Source organism: Myotis davidii, unplaced genomic scaffold, assembly GCF_000327345.1.
Source record: "Myotis davidii unplaced genomic scaffold, ASM32734v1 scaffold3, whole genome shotgun sequence".
NCBI classification, from domain to species: Eukaryota; Metazoa; Chordata; class Mammalia; order Chiroptera; family Vespertilionidae; genus Myotis; species Myotis davidii.
This window is the reverse complement of record NW_006295062.1, coordinates 1447148-1463412: the sequence shown is the minus strand read 5'-3', so window position 1 is coordinate 1463412 and position 16265 is coordinate 1447148. Positions and strand designations below refer to the sequence as shown.

Genomic DNA, 16265 nt, shown 5'->3' with positions numbered 1-16265 from the left:
ACAGATAGTAAGGGGGAGGGAGGAGATAGAAACATAACTAATGAGAGAGAGTCATTGATCAGCTGCCTCCTGCATGCCCCATACCAGGGATCAAGCCCACAACCCAAGCATGTGCCCTGACTGGGAATCATACTGTGACCTCTTGGTTCATGGGTTGATGCTTAACCACTGAGCAGCATCAGCTGGGCCTCCCTTAATTTTTTTTCCTGTCTAATTTTGAGTAGTTTTATGATCATTATTACCTGAGTAAGGAGTAGGTGAGTTATGCAGACCCATAGAGAAGAAGGACTAGTCAACTTGGTGGTAATGATAAAATATTTCATAAGAACATAATTATTCCTTAAAGTAACTCTAGGCTTATTGGAGTATATAGGTATATTTATTGCTGTGTTCTTGTTAGAGGGAGATTGAGAGTTGGTACTAAGATACTGACAACTATTGAGTGTCCGCTTTCAAAAGGATATCACCAGAAGCATGTTCATGAAATAGAAACAAATCCTACATTTTTATTTTAGTATCTGTGTGTTATGGGTTACAGTGTCTCAGTTGTTACAGTGAGTGCTATGAGGCCCTTGGTACAGGACAGAATAGGTTGTTCTTGAAGTCCTCAAGCATAAAGTGTAAGCTTCAAGCTGTTACAGTGGCAGGAAGATGTGTTCTTCCCAGGGTCACTGTGTTCTGTCCTTCCCAGGACCTAACACCTACCCATTAGAGCAGTGGGCGGATCGCAGCTAGAGGCTCAGCTGTGCCCACTCATGTCTTTCACCTGTGTTAGCAATGATTTAACCACGGCATGTGGGAAGTGTGTTCCACTGACTAAGGTAGTGGTTCTCAACCTTCTAATGCCGCGACCCTTCAATACAGTTCCTCATGTTGTGGTGACCCCCAACCATAAAATTATTTTCGTGGCTACTTCATAACTGTAATTTTGCTACTGTTATGAATCGTAATGTAAATATCGGATATGCAGGATGTATTTTCATTGTTACAAATTGGTAAACATCATTACATAAAAGGGTACAAAAGGGTACGGTCTTTTTTTTTTTAGTTTTCATTTCAAACGGGCCGGATCCGGCCCGCGGGCTGTAGTTTGCCCACGGCTGCCCTAAGCGTTCGCGATCCACAGGTTGGTGACCCACAGGTTGAGAACCGCTGCTCTAAGGGGAACTTTTAGGGTATAGACGTTTTTGAGTTCTGGGATGTATGCCCAGACCTACCTTGTCATTTGATTGGGGTGCTGTACCATTTGAAAGGTTGCTGTACCACATATTTACCTTTTATGAATTGTATGCATACCAAGACCAAGGGGTTTCATACTGAGGAGTTTTTGAAGTAATTGTGAAATTAATATGTATTAGGTACTGTGCTCAGAACTAGGTTATCTCATTTTACCCTCACACATCCCTCTGCATTAGGGAGTTATTCTCCATTTATGGGTGAAGAAACTAAGGAATGGAGAGATTAGGAAAATTGCCTGAGCCCTAGCTTGTTTGGCTTAGTGGACAGAGCGTCGGCCTGCAGACTGAAGGGTCCCAGGTTCGATTCCAGTCAAGGGCACATGCCTGGGTTGTGGGCTCGATCCCCAGGGACCATGCAGGAGGCAGCCAGTCAATGATTCTCTCTCATCATTGATGTTTCTATTCTCTCTCCCTCTCCCTACCTCTCTGAAATCAATAAAAATATGTGAAAAAAAACACACCACTTGCTTAAGATACATGACTATTCAAAGGCAAAGCTGCAGTTCACCCCAGCAGTTTGGCCACACAGCCTGTACTCTGAAACACTGCACCCCTTGTTCTTCTCCACGGCCTCCCTTGCTTCAGTAGGATCATTAAAACAAGTGGATTCACAAGTGCTCTAGTGTTTCTCATCTGAGAGCTAGAAGGATGGTTTGACATTGTGGCATAGTGAATTTACCCACAGATACAATGTTCACTGTGATGAATGATCTTTTGGGGGTTATTTTAGATTCCTTCTTGCCTTTCTGAATATTTTCATTTTTAAAATCTTTATCATTGAGAGTATTAGAGATGTCTAACCCCTTTTTCCCACCCCCTTGCCCTCCTCCACCCAGATCCTGCCCCACCCCAGGCCTTCACAGTCCTATTGTTTGTGTCCATGGGTAGTGCATATATGCATATAAGGTTTTTGGTTAATCTCTTCCCACCCACCCTCTTCCCCCTTCAGTCTGAGATTCGTCAGTCTGTTCCATGTTTCCATGCCTCTGGTTCTGTTTTATTCATCAGTTTATTTTGGTCAGCTGCAGTTCACCCCAGCAGTTTGGCCACACAGCCTGTACTCTGAAACACTGCACCCCTTGTTCTTCTCCACGGCCTCCCTTGCTTCAGTAGGATCATTAAAACAAGTGGATTCACAAGTGCTCTAGTGTTTCTCATCTGAGAGCTAGAAGGATGGTTTGACATTGTGGCATAGTGAATTTACCCACAGATACAATGTTCACTGTGATGAATGATCTTTTGGGGGTTATTTTAGATTCCTTCTTGCCTTTCTGAATATTATTTTCATTTTTAAAATCTTTATCATTGAGAGTATTAGAGATGTCTAACCCCTTTTTCCCACCCCCTTGCCCTCCTCCACCCAGATCCTGCCCCACCCCAGGCCTTCACAGTCCTATTGTTTGTGTCCATGGGTAGTGCATATATGCATATAAGGTTTTTGGTTAATCTCTTCCCACCCACCCTCTTCCCCCTTCAGTCTGAGATTCGTCAGTCTGTTCCATGTTTCCATGCCTCTGGTTCTGTTTTATTCATCAGTTTATTTTGGTCATTACATTCCTTGTTCATTGATTTTGATTTTGATATTCAATTATTGATATGTATTACCATTTTATTGTTCATATTTTTAATCAGTTTTTCTTCATCTTCATCTTCGTCTTCATCTTTGTCTTTGTCTTCTCCTTTCTCCCTTCAACATTTCATGTAATACTGGTTTGGTGGTGATGAACTCCTTTAGCTTTTTCTTAAAGTGCTTTATCTGATCGTCAATTCTAAATGATAGCTTTGCTATCATTGTAGTTCCTTGCTTTTCATAACTTTGAATATTTCTTGCTACTCCTTTATGACCTGCAAAGTTTCTGTTGGGAAATCAGCTGACAGACTTAAGGGAGCTCTCATGTAGGTAACTTACTCCTTTTCTCTTGCTGCATTTAAGATTCTCTCTTTGTCTTTAACCTTTGACATTTTAATTATGATGTGTCTGGGTGTGGGCCTCTATGGGCTCATCTTGTTTAGGACTCTCTGTGCTTCTTGAACTTGTCAGTCTATTTCTTTCACCAGGGAGGGGAGTTTTCTGTCATTATTTCTTCAAGTAGGTTTTCAATTTCTTGCTCCCCCTCTTCTTCCTGCGCCCCCATGGCGTGAATGTTGGTATGCTTGAAGTATTTGTCTTTCTCTTTCTGACTTAATTTCCACTAGCAGTATACCTTTAATATCTATCCATGTTGGTTTTTTAAAAAATATATTTCATTTTTTTTTACAGAGAGGAAGGGAGAGGGATAGAGAGTTAGAAACATCCATGAGAGAGAAACACCGATCAGCTGCCTTCTGCACACCTCCTACTGGCGATGTGCCCGCAACCAAGGTACATGCCCTTGGCTGGAATTGAACACAGGACCCTTGCGTCTGCAGGCCAACGTTGAGCCAAACCGGTTAGGGCGAACCCGGGACCCTTGAGTCTGCAGGCCAACGCTGAGCCAAACCGGTTAGGGGTATCCATGTTGTTTTAAATGGAAATATTTTATACTTTTTATGGCTGAGTAATATTCCATTGTATATCTGTACACATCTTTATCCATTCATCCATTGATGGACACTTATGTTATTTCCGTATCTAGGCTATTGTAAGTTATGCTGCAGTGAATAAGGGATACATACATCTTTATGAATTAGTGTTTTTGTATTCTTTGAATAAATATGCAGAAGTGGAATAGCTGGATCACATGGTAGTTTTATATTCTTAACTTTTTGAAGAATCTTTATACTGTTTTCCATAGTGGCTGCACTAATTTACAGTCCTACCAGCAGTGCACAAGGGTTTTCTTTTCTCCACATCCTCTCCAACACTGTTCTTTCTTGCCTTTTTGGTAATAGCTATTCTAACAAGTGTGAGGTCATATCTCATTATGGTTTGGTTTGCATTTCTCTAATAATTAGTGATGTTGAACATCTTTTCATGTGCCTCTTGGTCATCTGTATGTCTTCTTTGAAAAAATACTTATTTAGCTCCTCAGCTCTCTTTTTATTTTTTAAATGTTTTTATTGATTTATTTTTAGAGTAAGAGGAAGGGAGAGGGGAAGAGAGAGAGAGAAACATCAATTGCTGCCTCCTGCACACCTATACCGAGGATCGAGTGTACAACCCAGGCATGTGCCCTGACTGTGAATCCATCCTCTGGGTGCATGAAACGACGCTCAGCCAACTGAGCCACAGCAGCCAGGGCTCTGCTTGCTTGCCTGTTTGCTTGTTTATCCTCACGGGAGGATATTTTTCCCATTGATTTTCAGAGAGAACGGAAAAGAGGGGGAAGGGAGAGAAAGAGAGAAACAGCGATGTGGAGACACATCGATTGGTTGCTGCCCAGAATGGGGCCAGGGATCGAACCTGCAACCCAGGTATGTGCCTGTGATTGGAATTGAACCCATCCCCCTTTGGTGCACAGATCAGTGTTCTAACCATAGATCAACACTAGCCAAGGGTCTGCCCACTTTTTAAATTGGGTTGTTTGCTTCCTTTTGTTGTTGAGTTGTCTGAGTTCTTTATATATTTTGGATTTTTAGCCCTCTATTATATACTAGAGGCCCGGTGCACGGATTCATGCACTGGTTGGGTCCCTCAGCCTTGCATTTCTGAAATAAACCCCACTTGATCATGGTTGTATGATCCTTTTAATATATTGGTAAATTCGTTTTGCTAATATTTTCTTTTAGGTTCTCTCAGCCGACAGAGAAAAGAAATATATCAACTTTTCAACCCGTGTGTCTAGACATACCTATACGTATTTTCATATTACTCCTTGTATCTATATGTTAAGCATGAGCTCTTACTGATGTTTCCAACTCGAATCCACCCCCACACGGGCATTCTAGCTTCCTCCCCTTGCTTATCTGAACTTTCTCATCCTTTTATTGGAGAAATTCATGGATGGCTTTTCTTTGTTGCTAGTGGGAGTGGGTTTCTTGGTGTGCTGCTGGAATAAGCATTTCAGGAGCCCCCCACAGGAGGGTGAGATGTGGTAGAAGCTTTATTTGCATGGAATTATATTCCTCAGTTTCTAAAGTCCCATTTCCCTTAGTCCAGTCCTGGAAGAAGTGAAGCTGGGGATTTAGCAGAGTTAGAAGCAAAGCCCGCGTCCAGAGTGTCTGGGTCCAGTTTAGCATTACACTAGTTGCGGTCCATTAGTCCATTGTTTTTGTTTGTTTGTTTGTTTTTAAATATATTTTATTGATTTTTTTTTTGCAGGGAGGAACGGAGAGAGATAGAGAGCTAGAAACATCGATGAGAGAGAGAAACATCGATCAGTTGCCTCCTGCACATCTCCTACTGGGGATGTGCCCGCAACCCAGGTATATGCCCTTGACCGGAATCGAACCTGGGACCTTTCAGTCCACAGGCCGATGCTCTATCCACTGAGCCAAACCGGTTTCGGCCCATTAGTCCATTGTATGTGGGGTCCACTGCCTGTGAGCCATGTGGACGAATGCAGGAGTGTGAGAGTTCACAAGCCAGGAGTGCCAACCAAGACAACAAGAGGGCAAACTCCTCTGTTTAGGAACTTAAGTATCTCAAATGTTCCCAAGCTTGCAGTGGCCACGCCTACTCTGGCCAGTGACCTGTTCTCAGGTGTGACTGACATACAAGTATCTTCCCTATGTCACCCAGACTTTAATGAGCATGTGTCTAAACGGTAGCTTCCTGGCAAAGCTGCTAGATGACATGCCCATAATATTTGGCCTTCCCTTTGCTCCTTTTCAATTAATTATTAACTGGTTATTATATGGTCTTTGCTAAAACAGTGAGAAGCCTGGCTCCCATCATCGTCCACCCATTTACTCGGTTGTTTAATTCCATGTACATTACAGCAGTGTCAGAGCTGTTCGTCTGTAACCTGTGGGAAGCAGCTTGATATTAACTAGGGGACAGTGCTTTTGTGTGTTTACTTTGGCCTTAGTCTCACAAGATCTGTTTATTGCCAGAGTTATAGGTCGGCTTCCTTTCTTCCATTCCCTCCAGTAAGGTCGCTTCATGTGTTTGTAATACAGTTAGATTGTTTTGTTACCGTCTTCATTCTTTCCGGGGCTTCCCTGACTTACTAAATGTTTTTGCTTTTTTTTTGCTTTTTACTTTGTATACATTAAGATTCACTCTGTGATATAAAGTTCTATTTTGACAAGTGAATAATGTCACGTAGCCACTGTTACAATTGTTTCACTGCCCTAAAAATCCCATGTGCTTCACTTACTCATCCTCCCCACCGAGTTCCCGGCAACCACTGATCTTTCTTATCATCTCTATAGTTTTGCTTTTTTTTCTTTCTTCCAGTATATCATATAATAGGAATCATACAATATGTAGCCTTTTCAGACTGGCTTCTTTTACTTAGAAAGAATGAGGGTTGTCTATGTCTTTTCACAGCAAGTCATGTCTTTTAGTCTCCTCTAATCTGGAATAGTTCCCCACCTTATTTTGACTGTCATTGTATTGATTTTTTAAAAGAACAATCATGTCGGTTTTATAGAGTGTCCCCTAATCTGGTTTTGTCTGATTGTTTTCTCATTATTTAATTCAGGTTAAACATTTTCAGCAGAATTATTGTGTAGGTTGCAGGTCAACAAACTATAACCTGTGGTCCAATCACACCGGCCTCCAGTTTTTATAAATAAAATCTGTTGGAACCCAGCCACACCCACGTGTTCACGTGCGGTGGTGCTTCACTGGCAGAGTTGTGTGGTTGTGACTGTGTGGCTCAAAGCCCAACGGTTCACTAGCCGGCGTTACAGAAATAGCTTGCTGACCCCTGATCTGTGTGGTTCCTCCTCCTGATGTTCAGCACATCAGGACACTGTATATCACTATGTTCCATTATTGATGAGACAGATGGAAACCACTTGGTTAAGATACCGTCCACCAGATTTCTCTGTTGTAAAAGTATCTTTCAAATCAATAAGTATTGGATGGAGTGGTAAATAGGAAGACTGTATGCGTATCTTGTTTCCAGTGGTTTCAGCACCTATTGATGAATCATTGGTGTTGCAAAATCGGGATTTTTTTTCTTACTCTTTGATTCCTGACATTCTTCTGTAAAGAAGCACTTCCCTGATGCCCCTCTTTTTTAGAAAGGAATGGGTTAGTTTTTCAGTAGCACAGTCATAGCACATTATCATCTCCTCACAAAGGTCCTATTTCTTCCAACACAGTGTGGAGGTGATACTCTTCTGTTTATACCCACAATGTACTACAGATGCTTTAGTTTAAATGCTCAATCTGTAAATTTAAAACACAAGATATACTGTTTTCTCTGGCTGTGCCTTATGGGATGAGAGTATAACAACAAAGAGAGTGTACTAAGTAATAGTGGTTAGCTCTGGGAAGGCGAGGGTAATGGGATTAGGGAGGGACAGAAAGAAGGTTTTGACTGTGCTCACATCACATTTAACAAAAGAAATAAAGGATCTGAAGCAGTTATGACAATATGTAAACATTTGGTAAACTTGGTTGGTGGGTTCAATGACTTTTTTGTTCTGTTCATCATACCTTTTAATGTTTAGGCTATTTCATAATTTAAGTAAAAAGCATCTTGATACAGCTTAACCTTGGAATATTGCCACAATATCTGATAGAACCCCTTATGAGATTAGAGTTTTAGGACATTGTTCTGATTAACATTAGGTGTTTGGTATTCTTGCACATACAGGTTAGCCATTGAGTTAGTAAATTTATTATTTTTCCTTACGTGTGTGTGCTTTCCTAAAAGTCTTCAAATGTAGGTCCAGCATCTAGTAATAAGTTACAACATATAGCGCTTCTATTTTACTATGAGGTGAAGAGTTATTTTATTAAACATTGATATTCTAATAATTTTTCAGACTTTACTGATTTTTATATTGATCTGTGTTTCAAGATTTTAAACTCCTTTGTGACATCCTAATGCCAGCAGTATATTTATTGAGTTGTCTTATTTGTCTAATAATTTTTCTGTAGATGCCCTCTTTTGGAGACCTAAATGAATGAGTAGAGTTAGTGGTTACCTTCTTGTGAACTTTCCAATTGTGAAATATTAAATTGTTTTTTTTTGCAGAATTATGTAATTCTGAATTCTTCTGTAAAAGTTCATTAATTTTCAAAGTTAAGTTCAAAGGTGGGGAAACAGAATGAAAGAAAACTCAGTGCAAAGTGGAAAATAGTTTCAGCATATACTAGTAATAGATATGCCACAGACTTCTGCTTTCATCCAAGATGGAGAAACAGGACTGGACTTATTCTTCTGCTTGAAACAACTGAGAAAACTATGCAAGCCAGCCAGTGTTGCTCAGTGGTTGAGCATCAGCCCATGAATCAGGAAGTCATGGTTCCATTTCAGGTCAGGGCACATTCCCGGGTTATGGGCATGATCACCAGGGCTGGGGGCATGGAGGAGACAGCCTGTCAATGTTTCTCTCTCATTGATGTTTCTATCTCTCCCTTCCTCTCTCTAAAGAAATCAATAAAAATATTTTTTTAAAAAATTAAAACTATCCAAAATATATGAAATAATGGTTTTCAGAGATTGGACATCAAGTAGCACAAAACTGTTGTCCTCACAATGGGGGAAATGAACAGGTGAGCCCTATGATTACTGCCCGGAGAGAGTGTGCAGGCCACAGCGCGAGGCGGGGAGTCCAGGCAGACCCTGGCAAGTTCCATGAGTTTATGAGTCAGAGCTGGCAGTCTGGAGTGGAGCCCGGAGAAGTCATAGGGCAGAGTCCTGGAATAGAGAGCTGTACAGAGCATGAGCTCTAAGTATGCATGGCAGCTTGGATGAAGTGGAGGGCATGAGTCATCAGTTGAATGAGATTAACACAAGTGTGTAAGGAAACTACTAGAAGCCATGCAGAGAACCATATGACGATAACAGAAGGCAACATGCTCAGAGCTCATAAGGGGCTTGGAATAGTTTTGTTTGCACCAACCAGAGTGGAAAACCAAATACTGGGTGGAGTTTCTAGAAGGGTATTTCTGCAATATAATAGGCAAAAATTAGCACTAGGCTAGATTCTGCTCAGCTCCCACCTAACAAAGCTCAAAAGCAAGACTCAAAAGGATCTATTGCCAAGTAACTTAACTGTTTCAGAACAAAGCTCAGGGTGTTTATAAGAATACAGATATATCCAGCACTCAATAAATGTCCTGCAACAAATCAGCACTTACCAGTCATGTAAAGAGAAAACATGAACCATAATTAGGAGAGAAATAAGTCAATTTGAAACCAATCCAGGAATGTTGCAAATGACAGAATTAGTAGACAAGGACAATTAAGACAGTTTTTTTTTTAATAACTATATTGCAAATAGTTAAGGGAGAGGAAAGATTGAGCATGTTGAAGATGGAAAATACTTTAAAAAAACAACAATCCAGAGACAGAAAAGAAAATGTCTAATATGGATATACACTGGATAGCATTGACATGTAGATAATATGAACAGAAGAAAGATTAGTAAACGTGAAAACTTAGCCACAAAATATTTGAAATAAAACACAGAGAGAAAAAAAGACTGAAAGAAAAATAAATAGAGCCATAGGGAGTATATGGGGCAACTTCAACTTCCAGTAGCCAAATATACATGTAATTGGAGTCCATGAGGAGAGGATCTAGAACAAGGGAACAGAAGACCTATCTGAGGAAATTATGGCTGAAAATTTTACAAATGTGGTGAAAATTATAAACCCACATATCCAGGCAGTTTAACAAATCCTAAAAAAGCTACATCAAAGCATATCATAATCAAATTGCTTATAACTGGTAATAAAGAGAAAATCTGAAAAATAGCCAAAGGAGAGAACCAAGATGGCAGCATAGGTAAAAACCAGTACTTGCCACCTCCCACAACCACATCAAAATTACAACTAAAATACAGAACAGCCATCATTGAGAATTGCCTGAAAGCTGGCTGAATGGAAGTCTTACAACTAGAGAAGTAAAGAAGAAAGCACACTGAGACTGGTAGGAGGGGTGGAGGCATGGAACAGGCTGGTCCAACACCCACGTGTGCCATTTTTATAATAAGGAGGGATATCTTAGCTGCAGAGGCCTCCTATGAGGATCAAGGGTTCCCAGTCCCATACCAGACCCCCAGCCCAGGGTTCCAGAGCTGGGAAGAGAAATCCCCATATCTTCGGGCTTTCAAAACCAGTGGGAATTGTGGCTGAGTGACAGTGAGGCTGCTGGAAACCCAGGCAGTTCCTCTTAAAGAGCCTGCACATGAACTTACATAGATTTGCTCCCTCTGAGCTCCAGCACTGGGGCAACAGCTTGGGGAGATCTAGGGACATATGGGGAGGAACTGGATTGTCTGGCATTGGAACGGCTTTCTCTCAGACAGGGATGCTTGCAGGGGTCATTGTTCCTGTGCGGAGACCTGCAGCCGCAGAGCTGACTAGCAGCCGTATCTGCATTTCCATCAGCTTAGCTCACTGTGTTCACTCCACCCTGGTGATTCCCTGAGCTCAGCCCCATCCATTTGAAGCCCCACCCAAACCGTTTACAGTGGCTTTTTCATATGAATGCCCTGTCCTGGGTCAGGCTTTAGACTTTGCTAAAATCTCTCAAACGAGCAGTGGCTGGTGTCAGTGTGACCCATACCTAGCAATAAGAGGTCCAAAATAGCTTGGTCTCCCCTGGGCTCTGCTAAGCCCACCACAAGTAGCAGCCATCTGTAGATTGCTCTGTAGCTCCTGCTGGGTGGCCCCAGGCAGTGGCTGACTTTGCACCTCTCAGGAAGCCCCAGAGCCAGTGCATCTGGTGGACAGCTTCAGAACATACCATATTATAACTACACATACATGAGCGACACACTCAAGGGGCAGGCTTAATTGTGAAGCAGCACAGCTGTGGAGCAGCATAGCTATGAGGTGGCCCTGGGGAGATGCAGCCCCAATCTGCTCCACCTGCTTCTTTCACTCTGCCCTGCGCCGTGCAGTGCCAACTTGCTCTGTGCCAGTCTACTACACACTGCTTGTTCTACTCTGCTCCACTGTGGTCTGGTGAGATGTCTTTAGTGTTTCATCTCTGGTGTTTGAGCTCCAGCCAGGGAAATACAGTCTTTAGTCTTTAGTGGAAGGGAAAAATGCACTTTGGGGCCAGAGGGGAGCTAGTTTACTAGACAGAGATCTGCACCCCTGGTCCCTGATTGGTTCATGCTCATGCACATGAGGACTCCAAATTCTCACAGTTTGACTAGTTCAAAAGTCACTGCTTTGACTGGTCAGAATGGAGCTGCCCTGATCGATTGGTGAAGATGCTGATAGGAGATGCTGTGCAGCTCCAATGGATGGAGAAAGCCTCAATCCTATTGGTTGAAATAGGATTCCAGGAACTCCTTTATAAGGGCTGGCTCAGATGGCAGGAACACAGTGCAGGCAGGCAGTTCAGTCCAGATTTCTCCCTGAAGTGTGAGAGGCCCCTGTGTAGAGATGGCTGCCAGACTCTGCTTTTACATTTGAGACCAGTTAGCCATCAATAGCCTGCTGGGTAGGTATCTTCTTTCTCAGGGTCCACAGGTGCTTTACTATCAGATCTCACGGCCACCTTCTGTTTCACCCACTTCATTCACTTATGTCATCTGGCTGCCCCCTGTAAACTTGTTTGTCTCAGAATCTTCTCAGGAAGTTTTTATTTTATATTTAAACATTTATTCTTGGAACCAGCCTGTTGCAAGTCTGCTCTAGTGCTGGGCTGAGCGACTGTAATGTGCAGCAGGTGAGAATCACACTCAAGACGTAGCCCTGGCTGTGAACATACCTTTGTTATAGGATTTACACAGGAACATGGGCTCTCAAGAGTGGGGACTTGTTTTGGTAACTTCTTCTTTAAATATATTTTTAGTGATTTCAGAAGGAGGAAGGGAGAGAGAGAAAAAGATAGAAATACAGTGGGGCCTTGACTTACGAGTGTCCCGACTAACGAGTTTTTTGAGATCCCAGCTGTCTCTCGGCTGATTTTTTGCATTGAGTTGATAGAATAATTTGAGTTAACAAGCTCCTTAACGAGCTCCTTAACGAGCTCCTTAACGAGCTGGGTCTCAGCCCCAGCAAAGGGCTATGATAGGGAGGTAATGCTATAATTTTTTATTTAAAATATTTTTAATTGACTTTTAGAGAGGAAAGGAGAGAGAGAGAGAAATATCAATGTGAAAATCATTGATTGGCTGTCTCCTGCACGCCTCCTCCTGGGGAGTTGCCCTGACTGGGAATCGAACCCTGATCTCCTGGTTCATAGGTTGAGGCTTAACACTGGTTGGGTGGTAACTTCTTACTGACCCTGTCCCTGAAATATCTGGTAATAGGTACTTTAAATGCTGTAACATGAATGAATGTGTTATATTTTAATTTCAGTATGTGTTTAACCTCTAAAAAGCATATGCACTTAAAAAACACATTTCCTGCTTTAGCCAGTTTGGCTCAGTGGATTGAGTGTCAGCCTGCGGACTGGAGGGTCCCAGGTTTGATTCGGGTCAAGGGCATGTACCTCAGTTGCAGGCTCCTCCCTGGCCGGGCCCTGGTCAGGGTGTGTACAGAAGGCAACCAATCAATGTATTTCTCTCACGTCGATATTTCTATCTTTCCCGCTTTGTTTCACTTTCTCTAAAAATCAATGGAAAAATATCCTTGAGTGAGGATTAAAGAAGAATAACAAAATAAATAAAGACAAATCATTAAAAAACAAAACAAAAAACACATTTCCTAATTCAGATGTGTGGGTTTTTAGAGTTTACTTTAATAGGTAACACATTCATGTAGTTTTAAGATTAAAATAGCGTGAAAGACTCCTTCCCACTTGTTCTCTATCTGACCAGTACAGCATGCTCCCTCCCATCAAAGTATAAGCAATGCAAACATGTATTCTTATTTTTTCTTTTTATTCAAAAGGTGGCTTATTAAAAATAATGTTCAACTGTATGCCTTCTTTGCTGTCAACATACTTGAAGATCTTATATTAGTAGAGAGCTTCCTACTCCTTTTTTTGATTGTTTTACATTTGAAAAATGTTTCATTGTTTGGGCATATTCTAATTCATTTGACAAGTACCCCCAGTGAAGGACTTTTGGATTTTTCTAAGCATTTGCTATTTTAAACAAGCTAAAGTTCTACATTTGTATGTATGTCATTTCACACAAATGCATACACACAGGAGTGTGCAAAGTCTATATGATAAATTCTCTAAGTGGATGCACATGTTATTTTTGATGTATATTACCAAATTGCCCTCTGTAGGGATTGTAGCATCAGATGTTATTGGTTAAAGCTAATATCAATGTTTGTAATACTGTTTTAAAAAGAATATTTGCTCTGTTTTTGTTTTCTTTGCTGAGTTATCTGAATTTTGGTAAGAGAATTAAGATTGTTCTAGATCATTGGTTTCCACTATGGGCCAAAGACTCTCAAGGGGTTCCCAGATTTACATGCTAAACGAACATCAACTATATAAAAAGATAATGTCATACATGTGAATTCTATATTTCAAATGTACATAGGTGAGATTGTCCTATAAAATAAAAGCCTAATATTGCTAAGTGTCCAACTTTTCACCAGTCACTATGAGGCGCACTGACCACCAGGGGGCAGACGTTCCGGTAGGTTAGCTTGCTGCTGGGGTCCGGCAGATTGGGACTGGGTGAGACAGCCGGACATGCCCTGGAGCCCTCCCATGGTCCCTCCCCAGCTCTGATTGGCCCCAGTTGGGACTGGGCCAGACGGGCCAGACACACCCTGGAGCCAACCTCCCGCAGTCCCTCCCCGGCCTCTAAAATATTTCTTCTAATTAATTTCCTTTCAATGTGCATGAATCCGTACACCGGCCCTCTAGTGTTTACTAAAATGCCAGTTTATTCAGTAGTGTCGCTGAATTCTTGGCTCAGCTAGTAGCAGCTCGGCATCCTATCAGTGGTTCCCTTGTTTCACATGACCTTGGACTTGCCAGGATGCCAGCTTTGTTTTGTGCCCCATCAGTTGTTGTTTGTTTGCTTTTTAAGTATTTAGACTGGAGGTATGGGAGTACAGAACCAAAAGACTGCATATACTTTTTATAATAAAAATGATCTTTTTCTTATAGATATTCCTTTAAGGACCAGCCTGCCACCACCATTCAGAAATTATAAATATGGTAACCAATTTTTCTTCTTATTTTAAAGCATATATTAATGTATGTCACATTAGTTTTACATTGATATGAATTTAAATTTGGTTTTCGAAAAAGAATTTACTATTTGTAAGTAAAAACCAATATGGGCATTTATTTAGAAATATAGGAATTCTGATAGTGTGTCTTTAAAGTACATGTGATTGTGCAGGGAAGTGGCCTGTTTGCGAGGAATAACATGTTGGCAAACTGTATCTGAAATGAATTTCTTTGCCGGGTAATCAGAAAAGGAGAAATGATTAAAGACTAGGAGTAAAAAGAAGATATTTAAGATTTTAAATGCCAGTAACTTGAGCGTGTTGTGCAGTAATTTTTATGTTGCAATTATTATTATTATTTAAGTGTTTATTGTTGAAAGTATTACATATGTCCCCTTATTTCCCCCATTGACCCCCTCCAGACCACCCACCCCCCACTCCTTACCCCTGCCCCAGGCCTTTATGTTGCAATTATTGATTTTAAAGTGTAGTAATAGGCAGTAGTAAGCTGGGTTTCACTGTTCGTTATAAAGATGGTACAGTTGGTTATTAACCTTCAGCATAGTGATACTCACCAAGCTGAGACTTCTCTTGAGAATTATGGCGCACCTAATAAATATTTCTGCTAATTGGTATAGACATTTTAAAGTATAAATATTTTATTACCTAGATCATTGTTTTGGAGTAGCTTTTAATTCTGTTCCCATTTGGTAGAGCAACTTCTGACCTAAAATTCTTTGAAATCACAGTCTTCCCCGTGCATATGCATTTTAATATCCAGAGACTAATTGCGAGGTCCTTGGGGGTAGCCGGGCAGAAGCTGAAGGCACTGAGTGGGAAGCACTTTGATTTATTGGACTTAAAGAATCTGCATACTGAATACTGAGTAAGAGAAAGGAATGAAAGGTATGATTAGGTAAATATGAAACCTCAGTTCTGGCCTTCATGGCTTTCAAAACACGATGCCTTGAAATAGCAGCTGAAGCTTGAATCAGTCTTCAGACTCCATTTCCACAGAAAAACTATACATCGCTCCCCTCTTCTGCATGGTTTGTATCTATATTCAGACTTGTGTTTCGTGCAAGTTATTTTGAGAGATAAGTTTTAGATAATGAAGGTCACAGTATCTGGCTGCCAGTCATCATGGTAGGTATGTACCTTTTACATGATTTTACCTTATTGACATCTTTTGGGCCTAGTATTCCTGCACTATTCAGAGGAATTGGCAGGAAAAGTGAATATGCTTATCTGTGAGAAATGAGAGAAGTACGAGGGCTTAGATAGACTTCAAGCGATTCTGTCTGACCTTGGCTCCTCAACAATCTGCTGCTTTGTGTTCAACAAGGAAGGCCGAAGTGTTACTTTCTCACCAGTCACTGTCCAGTGCTGCTACGTGCCCTGTGGGAACAGAACTCTTTGGGTGTTAGGGAGTGGAAAGGCCACAGAGGCGAATTTCAGTTTTGTTAGTTGCTGTCTCCTTGCCCTGGGACAAAGGGCTGGTTCTCTCGGCCAGGCCAGGCCACGGACAGTCTGAGGTTTCTCAGAGCCCTTCATTCATTTATAAATGTACTAGAGGTCAAGTGCACAAAAATTTGTGCACTCGGGGGGTAGGGGCGGGCCCCTCAGCCCGGCCTGTGCCCTCTCGCAGTCTGGGACCCCTCGGGAGATAACGACCTGATGGCTTAGGCCTGCTCCTGGGTGGCAGAGGGCAGGCCCAATCCCTAGGTGCAGCCCCTGGTCGGGCTCAGAGCAGGGCCGATTGCGGGGTTGGGGCACCGCCCCCTGTCACACTCAAGGCAGGGTCGATGGGGAGGTTGTGGCGCCACCCCCAGTCATGCACAGAGCAGGGCACAACAGGGGGCAGGGGCGCTGGCCGC

General features: G+C 41.9%; 1 protein-coding gene across 6 annotated transcripts in view; it reads left to right on the top strand.

Annotated features, from left to right (window-relative positions):
• The window catches only part of LOC102761903 (chromosome unknown open reading frame, human C2orf76), a 72469-nt gene that overhangs the window by 39559 nt on the left and 16645 nt on the right, over positions 1-16265 (top strand). For 5 of the 6 annotated variants that reach the window (XM_006769664.2, XM_015567774.1, XM_015567775.1 and 2 more), the window contains one exon: positions 14324-14374. The exons of the other annotated variant lie outside the window; for it this stretch is intronic. In XM_006769664.2, the coding sequence (XP_006769727.1) occupies positions 14324-14374 (51 nt within the window). The remainder of the gene's footprint in view (positions 1-14323; positions 14375-16265) is intronic. 6 annotated transcript variants of the gene reach the window in all.